Consider the following 12,301-nt stretch of genomic DNA (forward strand, 5'->3'; position numbering starts at 1 on the left):
TATGTCTCTCGTTTCTACAATACTACCCAAAGCCCTACTTTTAATTGTACAAGTCTTATCTTTGTTTGTTTTACCAAAATGAAATACCTCGCATTTATCCAAATTAAATTCCATCTGATAAATAGAGATAAGGGGTTTTAATCTTATCATGAGTACAGAGATATGTTACATGGTGACCAAGATTGGGAAATATTCTACAGTGTGCAGTATTTTAGAAAAAGATAGGCAAAGCGGCAACAATGAATGGACACCCTGATAGTAAAGGGTGAAGTGAACATAATATTAAAGAAGAATTTTTGTTCAGGATATTATGTAGCAGAATTTATATAGTTTGTAGTCAGTATACTTTGACGTTGTGAATAAGAAGTCAGAAAATGCTGGTGGAACCAGTTTGTAGGCTCCTTAATGGGAATTATGACATTGATCTGTCTGTTTTTACCTTCTGTGCTCATTTCCGAGGATTGGGCCGTGGACATCTATTAGATTGGTCTACACCTCTGGGAAAAGATGGTTTGTCATTGGCTTCTGTATTATGACTGAGTAGGAAATTCTCTGATGTTTTCACCATCTGCCACGAGGCATATCGGAAGAATGTACAAGTTGATAGTACTAATGTGTTTGGCCAGGTCAAAATGTACCTTCCATGGCTAAGAAGCCCTGGCTTAGGTGCTCAACCAAAGAGAATGTGCTGAAAGAATAGTGAACAAGGAAGTCAATTACAAGCTTTAACAGTAGGTGTCAGGCAATAATGATACAATGACAAAGCACAGAAACCCTACAGTATGGAGACAGGCCATTCAGCCCACCCCATCAACACCAAGCCTCTGAAGACCATTCCACCAGTCCCACCCCATTCCTTCAGATCTTGCATTTCTCATCAGTTAATCCACCTAGCCTATACATTCTTGGAACCTATGGGCAATTTACCATGGCTGATACACCTAACCTGTACATCTTTTGATTGTGGGAGGAAACCCACACAGACACAGGGAAAATATGCAAACTCCACGCAGTCACTCAAGGGTGGAACCAAGCCCAATCCCTGGTGCTGTAAGGCAGCACTGCTAACCACTGAGCCATCATGCCACCCACAAAAGACACTCTGATTTTATGAGGAAGAAATCTTATTGTAGTAGCCCTGAAAAATAACAAAATGCAAATAGAGGCTATGATATGAATTGATTGCACAAATAAACAAGAGCTGCAGAACAGTTTCCAAACAGAACTAGGAGTCAATATGAAATTTTGGTAGTTGCTAAGGGCTAATAGTAGATAACAAAAGAAGCAGTATATGATCATTTTCTGCCAGAAGTAATCTGTTAAGGCTTGTATTAGGCTTTCTTATTTACTATTCTTTCAGGATAATAATAGATGCAAAGCAAAAGGAATTTTGAATTTATTCTGAACTACCAGAGAGGTGATGAACAACAGACCTTGTTACATAGATGCATTTGTACAGAAAAGAGTTTTTGCAGATGACACACATAAACAGAAATTGCTGGAAATTGCTGGAAAAGCTCAGCTGGTCTGGCAGCATCTGTGGAGAACTGCTTGGAGGAAGGGTCACCAGACCAAAAAAGTTAAGCCTGATTTTGCTCCACAGATGCTACCACGCCTGCCAAGCTTTTCCAGCAATTTCTGATTTTGTTTCTGATTTCCAGCATCCACACTTCTTTTGGTTTTGTCTTGCAGATGAGACTTTGAAGGCTAAAATAAAGTTTGTTGCTCAGAGCTTTTAAGAGTGACTAGCTGGCATAGATATTAGGGTGCACTCTCCTACTGCTAGACAGTATACCTGACATTCTTTTTAGACTTTTTAACTACATATTCTTTGGATTCTTGATTATTCAACATAAAAGTATATTTCCATAGGTTGAAATATTTCAGATGGACAAGTTCCACAATCTGTCACTAGGGATTCAAAACCACTTGCCAAGAACATTAGTCACAAATTCTGGATTGCTGCCTATGATGTTTTAACTACACTTTCTTTTAATCATCATTTTTTGTTTAATCGATAAAAACTCTTTCCCTGGCCAATGGTTTATGCTGGTCCCATAAATCTCTCTCAAACCAACCCAACTCCTGAAATGAATCCTTGACTGCATTTACCTTTTGTATTCTCCATTCAGGACTTTCACACATTATCAATGTTTATTGTGGCGGGTGAATACATATTTCCGCCAATCACCATAAAAATACTTCACGTGCTTCGAAGTTTCTAATGGCATCTAATAGCTTCTGAGATACTCTTGTAGAATTGGTGCTTGATAACTTTTTCAGAGTCGTCATCCTTTGAAGCGTTCACCAAGAACTTCCTTCTTCAAGACGCCCCTCTGACATTTATGCCATGATGTCTGGAGACCAACATTTTGCAGACCAAACATAACCCATGGCTTCTTTCATCCAAAAATTACTGCCCCAGTAAATTGTTTTTCACAAATTGTTCGACCATTAATTTCAACAAGAAGTACAAGGATGTCTTGGTCACTAAGATTGAGAGCCACCTGTTCTGCCTTTACCCCTTCATTTGGATGTGAGACCAACACCAGGATCTCCCTAGTACTGGACCTACACCTCTCTCTGGATTCTGTCCCCTTTCATCCTTGCCCTTGATAAGCTCATACTTGCTTCCTCCTGTTAATTTAAAGTAAACTGCTGATCTCCACCTTTCTTTCCCAACCCCATATGCTCAGTGACACTGTAAATGGTTCCCATTTTCAAATTCTGACTCCTTCCCATTCACTACCGCTATCATTACTTCTGTTCTTATTCTGTTCCGAGAAGAATAAAAACTACTTTGTCATGATGAATTTATATGTGATGGAAAGCCTTTGGACAGCTTACTTCCAGATTCCAATTAATATACCTTGAACATGTTGGCAAGATGTGCAAGTGCAACTTTCTTGTTCACTTTCCAAGATTTGCTTAGCTTTCTACAGGTCAGTAAGCAATTATTCCTGGTATGCAAGGGGTTATTAAATTATCAAAGGGAGGATCACAGGTTTAGTATAAATTCGGACATTGCATTGTTAATTCTTTTGTTTATGTTTTTTTAATGGAGGATTAATAGGCTAGGTATGAATGTCTGGAGACCATTTACTGTCATGACGAAATATTTCCAGGCGTCATCTTGCTCAGTACAGGATGCATGTGTTCTGCCCTCCAGCTCTCTTACCATTAATCAATGAGAGGGAATGAGGAAAGTATTATTTAGTTATCTGATATGTTATATGATCAGGAGTATTTGATACAGAAAGCCATCCATCCATCCAGAAAAAATTAAAACTCTTGTTGCAGCATTACATTATTTTTAATTGACTTCATTCACTTAATCAGGAGTATTTCCATAGATTCGATTTTAATTCCCAACAAGATTCATGTGACGAGGGGAGTGATTTATAGCATGCTCTTTGACCCAGTTTGCAGGCTAAAGACATTTTAACTCTCAGGCATCACAGCCGCATCCTGATTAGCGGCTTGTCTCTCATAATTCGAAGCAGCAGTAAGCTAATGTCTGTGAACAGCAATCCATGAGGCTACTGGGGGTAAGTCCTTGGCAGGTCAGCATATGAAAGACCACTCCGGGCCACAGAAAGGAAAGATTTCAATGTATCTTCCTTTTTCTATCAACACTGCTGACTTCCTTCAGCATGGAAAATGTAATCAACTTAAGCCTGAGGTTAAAAATAATAAGTTGTCCTGTTGATCTGAGGGAATTCCACTTACTATTAAGGCTACAAGGTCCTACCAACATTCAGTGGGCATTTCAGCTACCAAACTGTCGACTGGTAGCCAATGAGCTCCTGGTAAGAATAGTGTACACTTAAAACTCACCCTTCCCATTCTAGTTGGCTGCATTGGGTAAGATGTTTAACTGTGCATGAAAGGGACCATATTGCCACAATCCCTACTTGCCATGTTGTTGCGTTGCTGTTGCCTTTGGCGATCCCTTGAATCCTGTTACCTTTATTTTTCGATTCACAAGTTTGCAGTATTTTTGGCTGCATGAAAGTGAATGTTGAGTGTAAAAATTCTGCTTGATTCAAACTGATTTAAGCACTGAGTGATGTCTTCACTAAGAGAAATGAATGATCTTTAAAGGCTTCTCAGGGATTCCAGTTCCATCCCCTATAAAATGAGACATGAATCAGAACGTTTGTGTAATTTTTGAAAATTAGGTAATTAAATATTTGGCGTGGCTTCACGAATAGCTGCTCTGTTCCTGGCGAGAATAACATTCCACTTTAATGCAAAGAGTAGTAGAAATTGGGCATTCCCTTCTCCAAATTAGTGCCAATATGGAATAATTGGATCTTTTAACACTGAGGTAGATGCAGTGTAAGTAAATGTGGCAGGGACTTAGAGCTGAATGGCACTGAGGTACAGGTCAGCCATGACCTTTTTAAATAGTGGAGCAGGCTCAAAGAGCTGAATGGGCTTTTCCTGTTTCTGTTATAGACCTTCAGGTTAAGGAATAAATTGACATTACTCCATTCCTTGTGCATTTTCCGTGACTCCTGCATGGAAGTTGAGAATGATCTTGAACATGGCTGTAATAACTTCAGCAAGGTCAGCTTGGTGGTGACCACTGCCTGTACACAACATAGTCTTAATTTATCTCCCTCTGAACTGACTTCACTCTGTGCGTTCAGATCCAACCTTGACTTTGTAATCAAGCCTGCTGACAAGGGTGGTGCTGTTGTCTGGCATACCAACCTCTACATTGTGGAAGCTGAGTGACAGTTCTCAAATACTCCTCCTGTCTCCCCTCTGGCCATGACGTCACCATCAAATATTGGGCTATTGCATCCACAACTGACACCAACCTCATCTAATCTAGGTATATCCCCCCTCCATAGCCTCCCAGCTCACAGTGCCTCAACCCCATATATCTCACTTCTACCTTCATCTCAAAATCCACAGACAGGATTGCCCAGGTAGACCCATTGCTTTTGCCTGTTCCTGTCCCATGGAACTTAATTCTCCCTATTTTGAAATGATTGTTGCCCTCCTCATCCAGTCCCTTCCCACTTATATCTGCAAATTCTCTGATGCTTTACCGCAGTTTCAAAGTTTCCAGTTCTCAAGCTCCAGCCTCCTTCCCTTCACTATGGACTTGCAATCCCTTTAAACGTCCATCCCCCATCAAGATAGTTTTATAGCTTATCACTTCTTCCTAGAGAAAAGGTCCGAACTGTTCCCATCCACCACCACTCTCCTTTGCACTGGCCAAATTCATCCTCACCATGAGTGACTATCCCTTTGACTCCTGTCGCTTTCTGCAGGTCAAAGCTATGGCCATGGTACCCACATGGCCCCCAGTTAGGCCTGTCTCTTTGTGGGGCATGTGGAACATTTCTTATTCCAGACCTACATGGGCCCCTCTTCACAACTGTTTCACCAGTATATTTGAAGATGTCATTAGTGCCTTTTCTGTCTCTTGTTTAGAATCAGAAAACCATATCGAATACACTTCCAATTTCGACTCCACTCTCACCTACACCTGGTCCATCTTTGACTCCTCCCTTCCCTTGCTCGATATCTATGTTTCCATTTCTGGGGATACCTTGGCCACCAATATCTACTTCAAACCCACCGACTCCCACAGTTAGCTTGACTGTACATCATCAGACCCTGCTTCCTGTAAGGTCTGTAATCAATTCTTCCAGTTTCTCCATCTCTGCTCATCTATTCTGATGATGTCACCTTCCACAGGGGAGCCTCAGAAATGTCCAACTTCTTCCTCAACCAAGGGTTCCCCACCACCATGGTTGATGCAGCACTCAACACTATTTGACACATTTCCCATACTTCTGCCCTCATCCCTTCTCTTCTCTTCCACAATAGCATTAAGGTCCCCCTTGTCTTCACTTTTCACCCCACCCGCCGCTGCATCCAGAGTTATAAGCACCATTTCTACCACCTCCAGCAGAATGCCACCACCAATCAGAGATGATGTCCATTTTTCAATTGAAAATAATGACATGGATTTTCATTATTAACACATGATACTTCCCATCAATTGGATAGATTGCAGAGAGAAAGATCCATCAACAAAGTTTGCAAGCTGACAAATGAACTGTTAAATAAACCAGCTGGCCTGAAAGGGTCAACTCAGAAGCTTTGAAATAGCTCTGCTTGCTGATGTGTAAATGACTGAAAAGATTTTAAAGGGACCTCAGGGGCAACGTTTTCACACGGAGGGTAGTGCATATGTGGAATGAGCTATCAAAGGAAGTAGTAGAGGCAGGTACAATTACAAAATTTAAAAGTCAGTTGGACAGGTACATGGACAGGAAATGTTTAGAGGGATATGGGCCAAAAGCAGGCATATGGGACTAGTTCAATTTAGGAAACCTGGTCAGCATGGATGAGTTGGGCTGAAGGATCTGCTTCCATGACTCTATGACTCTATGATTGTCTCTGGAAATTCTAATTTATTGTTAGTTGTTAATTCTACAGTCTACAGTCATGTAGCAAAGACCTAGTTATCATTGTATGAGATAATAACTCTTATCTAACATTAATGTACTTAATCGGTCCTAAAATATCATAACCTGTTCGCTTACTATTGGGTAATACACCACTTTTTTCACTCAAGTTCGGGCTTCTTTTGCTGAATACTGAAGGTCCATAAACAAATATTACAAGAAATGTTTGTGGCAACAACTGAAACAAAATCCTATCAGAACCAGGGGCCAACTGCCAACATTACTGTTGTCAAAAGTGAACGAAACACCAGCATTGCTAAGAATTCAGTGCAATCTGAAGAGAACGGGAAATGAACAATCAAATGCAAAAAGGTGAGGTAGCCTTTTCAGATTTTAAATAAGGAACATCTTGCCAAACAGTAGCTACATCAGGAGGACTCAACAGTTTGTCAGCTCAGACTGGGAAAGCAGCCTTTTCAAGCTGTCTAACTCAGCCAGAAGCAGAGAAAACAAAACATAGAAATAAAACCCATGGGAACTCGGAAAAAAATCTTTCTTCTTCAAGCTACACGGGGGCATTTCCAAGTCAAGTTCGAGGAAAGAAGTGATTGATATTGGCTTTCATATGTAAGTTCAGTCTTGAAGAAGAAAGGGTGAAAATACTTTAAATAGTCATCATTTTCATTGTGAAATTGTTATAATAAGCTGCAGGAAAATTCTCCAAAACTTAATCATTCTTTCAGAAATTTTCAAACCAGCACTGTGGTTTAAGAGATAAGAACCTTAAAATTGAAGGCAGAAAGAGATTTTATTAAAATTAGTCATTTACAAGCAAAAGTACATTTCCAATTTTACAACTGAAAATAAGGACAAAGCAGTGCAAAATCACCATCTTTCATTTTTATATAAGCAGGATAATGTTTCATAAAGGATGTTGTACAGTTTACAACACCTCAAATGCTGCAAGATTAATTTAAAGCTTTATTGAAGAACTATCTTTACAGTACATAGATTTTAAAAACAAATGCTTTTCAATTTAAACACAGAAAAAATGATCAGACAAGATTTGAAGGAAGAAGCCTTATGACAATACCAAACAATAACCAATTACAATTTGAAGTTTTATTAGAAGATCTTATTCTTGCTTTATCAATAATAAAGCAATTATAATTTCTTCTATAGGACCGTTAGCAGACATGTTAATAGTAGATAAAAAGTTAAACAAAATACTGATACCTTTGGTATCCTAAAAACATTTCAAGTTATTTTATTTTGAGAACCAATTATGCAATAGAAGGAGCATGATTTAACAATAGAATAAATTTCCAGGAGAACTTGTTGACAAATTCATCAGTGATCTTTCTACATGGTATGTGTCTTGTAAATATGGAGTATCACATCCAGAACTAATCAGGGTCAGAATTGTTGTCAGAATTTCTGATTCAGCTCTGTCAAATTTATGACAGATGAAGTAAGATCTAACATTGGATTGCTTTAGAAACTAAGATTTGGACAAGCAGTCACATGTGCTCAAATCATTTGACACTTGGAGTCACTGTTCAAGATGTGAAAAGACAGAAAAAACACACAAATGAAAGCAGTGACCATTTCTATTGCAAGAAATTCAGCATTTTCAGAAAAAGTGCCAAAACCAGAAACAATCCTTGAAAAACACATATTAAGTGAGTTACCTCTGCAAATAATTCAATACTTTATAACAAGTACCAGTAAAAAACATTTTGACACCTAAGATATGCTTGTATTTGAATATGTATGCCACAGGTGATGACAATTCTCCTTTAGAAGAAATATCATGACCATTGCTGGGGAAAACAGGCAAGTTGTCTCAATCAAACATGGCAGAGTTCCTCTATTTTGATGGGCATCTAGCTCAATTCAAGATTGACATAAGAGCAAGATTACTATTAGAATTTCTTGGCTGATAAAAGTAATTTACAACCTTCTGATCTGCTGTTATGCAGGGCTGTTGGAATAACTCCTAAAATGAAAGGAATGTTAACAGTTTTTTAAAGCATAATGATTAACAATTTGCAGAACACGGTCATCCCATCCAGAATCAAATGACTTCACATGTGATCATGAAAGCATGTTCTGCTTTAAAAATGTTGACATGTAAAAAAAGATTCCAACCAGTTAAGTCATCCTCTATTAACCAACTTGACAGATGTCAACAACAAGAAGATTTTGATGTGACTAAGAGAATGCTGTCTGAATCCAGAAAGAAGCACATACCAATTGAGATCAGCAAAGTTGATATTAAACAACTTTAAAAAAACAGCATGCAAACACTAACAATTTCACTTAAATTTAACTTGTTCCTCAATGATGCAAAATTCTTCAGGACTTGGCTTTCAGAAAACTCCAACGTAGCCTGCATCTGAAACCATTCCAGTGACCACAACTGTGGTACTGACATATAGAAACCAGCGACATGATGATAACAACTCAAAGAGTCATCATGGAAGATCTTCACCTAAATCTACCTTGTGACAATGTGAAGAGAAGAACATTTCTTCTTTCACCAGTTCACTTGCTCTCCATTGCATGGTTAGAGGAAATTAAAAATTTTCCAGATAGAATAACAGACCACTAACAATGCCTAAACCAATCAGTGATATATAATAACCAGGAGTAACATCAAAGTAGATCATCCTCAAGCAAAGACTACCGACTCTTACAAGTCAAGAAGAATTTGCAAAGCTAGATACTTGGGAGAGAAGGGACAGAGGTAAACTTGACATACTTCTTTAGTTTCTTTAATGGTTTAAACAAGGGGAAAAATAAACGTGGAGAGAGATACCATGTAGATTAGATGGCTAAATAGGGTCAATTAGGAAGCTTTGGAATAGTTCAAACAATTCGGATGTGACAGCTGCTTCTGAGAGGAATTAATCTGTTCAGGTTGTCGTCAGTTAATTCTGCAGTCTGCATCTATGCAGCATCGACCTAGTTACTATCTCTTAGGGAAAGAAAAGTGTCTCTTACCTCATGTCAATATAGGTAACTAGTCTTAGGCTAACGTAATCTGTATTCTTATCATTGTATAATGAACGACTTCCAAGAACAGCTGGTGGCTGCAAATAGGTTAGCTCAGGTGGTTGGATAGCTTTGTGATGATGTTGAGTGATGCCAGCTATGTGGGTTCAATTCCTGTATCTGGCTGAGGTTACCATGAAGAGCTCTCCTTGTCAACCTTGCCCCTTACCTGAGTTCCGGTGAACTTCAGGTCAAGCCATTACCAGTTATCTTCACCTCTAATGTGAGAGCAGCCCAATGGTCTATAATAGGAATATAGTGCCTTTAGTTCACTTCAATATATGCACTGCAGAATATGTAATGTCAGTAGTAACTGCACAAGTCCATTTTGAGACTTCTGTACTATTTCTTTAAAATCAAAATTCTTTTAATCTCAGGCTTATTCCTGAATCTCCACGCTGGCTGCTGACAAATGGAAGGGTACAGGAAGCAGAAGCAATACTGCGACACATGGCAAAGAAAAATGGTGTCACTCCACCAGCAACACTGTTCAGTGATGCTGAGGTACTTCCACAAAATATTATATTTATTTCCCTTGTGGTTGTTAATGAGGGTATGCTTATTTTTGTTGCCAATCTTCTTGCTCCCCTTCACGTCTGAAAGTGTTGATTGTTGTTGATGGTATGAGCTGACTGATGTCAGTCACTTTCTCCAAGTCACTCTTCTTTCTCATTCACAAGTACAAATTATGAAAGTCGCCAATTTATTTAGCCATTGAAGATTTCAGAGTTAAGCCTGATGGAAACAGACCCTTCATTCCACCTTGACAGGCCGACCAGTATCCTGAACAAATCTAATCTTATTTGCCAGCAATTGGCCCATATCACTCTCAGCCCTTCCTATTTATATACCCATCCAGATACCTTTGAATGTTGTAATTGTACCAGCCTCCACCACTTCCACTGGCAGCTCATTCCATGCACACCCCACCCTCTGCGTGAAAAAAATTGCCCCTTATGTTCCTTGAAAATCTTTTCCCTCTCACCTTAAACATATGCTCTCTAGCTTTGGACTCACACCTCACTAGGGGGAAAGACCTTGTCTAGTTACCCTCGTGATTTTATAAATCTTTATAAGGTTACCCCTCAGCCTTCGATGCTCCAGGGAAAATAAGCCGCAGCCTATCGAGCCTTTCCCGATAGCTCAAACCCTCCAACCCTGGCAAAGTCCTTGTAAACTTTTTCTGAACCCTTACAAATTTCACAATGTCTTTCCTGAAATAGCTGTAACATCACCTCCCAACTCATATACTCAATGCACTGACCAAATACATGTAAATCCTGTCCCTCAGGATTCGTCCCAACAACTTGCCCACCAACTACGTCAAGCTCAGTGGGCTATAGCACCCGGGCTTTTCCTTATCACCTTTCTTAAATGGTGACACCATGTTACCCAACCTGCAGTTTTCCAGCACCTCACCTGCAGCTATTGATGATACAAATCTCAGCAAGGGGCCCAGCAATCACTTCCCTAGCTTCCCACAAGATTCTAGAGAACACCTGATCAGGTCCTGGGATTTATCCATCTTTATGCATTTTATGACATCCAGCACCTCTTCCTCTGTAATATGGGCATTTTTCAAAATGTCATTATTTACTCCCCCACATTCTCCCTCTTCCATATCCTTCTCCACAGTAAACACTGATGCAAAATGCACATGTAATATCTCCCCCATCTCCTGTGGTTCCATACATAGGCGGCCTTGGTGATCTTTAAGGGGCCCTATTATGTCCCTCGTGCTAACCACTGAGCCACCGTGCTGCCCCAAGGATTTTTTCATTGAGGGAAAGTAATAAAATCTTACAAATTAAACCAGCAAACTTTAAATTAATCATTGTTCGATGAGTTCTGGAATTCCATACACAATAAGAAATGATGAAACTGGCAGCTTTTCTACTTCATTACACTGTGCTGCAACCAAAGTCAAAGTTTGCGCAAGATCCAGATGAATAGAACTCATAGGCCCAGAGACATTCCATTCACCAAATGTCAATACCGTGTCAGAAACAACAATGGAGTAGTTAATAAGACAGGCAAGATACGGCAACAGAGTTATCTATACATAACAGACGCAAGAATGGAGGTTGTTGTAACCACTCAAGAAATATTCCTGAACTCAGCCATGCTGTTGTGAACCAAGGTGTGCGCACAGAGCCCAATAACCTATTCCACTCAGTGCCAAATTTTGGGAAAAGGACACTTTGTTATCTCAGAATCTCCTGCATCTGCAGTTCCTACTAGCCCATTTTTGCTCTACTGATTTCCCTCTTAAATGTTCTTCTACTGCCTTTATACCCTTCTAGGGATTCACTCGATCCCTGCTGTCTAAACCAAACATATACGTCATTCTTATTCTTGATCAAGACCTTAATTTCTCTCATCATCCCGCATTCCCTATACCCACCAGCCCTGCCCTTCACTCTAACAGGAACATGCTGTCTCTGGACACTTGTTCTCTTGTTTTTGAAGACTTCCCATTTTCCAGCTGCCTATTTACCAACAAACAGACCTTTAGTCAACTTTTGAAAGTTCTTGCCTAATACTATCAAAATTGGCCTTCCTCCAATTTGGAATGTTAACTTTTCAATCTGGTCTATCCTTTTCCATCATTATATTAAAATTAATATAATTATGGTCACTAGCCCCAAAGTGCTCTCCTGCGACACCTCAGTCACCTTCCCTGCCTTATTTCCTAACAGTAGGACAAGTTTTGCACCTTATCTAGCAGGTACACCCACATACTGAATCAGAAAATTTTCTCGTACACCGTCAACAAACTCCTCTCCATCCAAACCTGTAACAATCCCAGT

The 12,301-nt window shown here is 39.6% G+C and overlaps 1 protein-coding gene across 2 annotated transcripts in view; it reads left to right on the top strand.

The window, feature by feature from the left end:
* Nucleotides 1-12,301, top strand: part of LOC125458502 (organic cation/carnitine transporter 2-like) — a 95,478-nt gene that overhangs the window by 41,726 nt on the left and 41,451 nt on the right. For both annotated transcript variants that reach the window (XM_048543819.2, XM_048543820.2), the window contains exon 5: nucleotides 9,869-9,995. In XM_048543819.2, coding sequence (XP_048399776.2) covers nucleotides 9,869-9,995 — 127 coding nt within the window. The remainder of the gene's footprint in view (nucleotides 1-9,868; nucleotides 9,996-12,301) is intronic.

The sequence above is a fragment of the Stegostoma tigrinum genome, chromosome 13 (assembly GCF_030684315.1).
Source record: "Stegostoma tigrinum isolate sSteTig4 chromosome 13, sSteTig4.hap1, whole genome shotgun sequence".
NCBI classification, from domain to species: domain Eukaryota; kingdom Metazoa; phylum Chordata; class Chondrichthyes; order Orectolobiformes; family Stegostomatidae; genus Stegostoma; species Stegostoma tigrinum.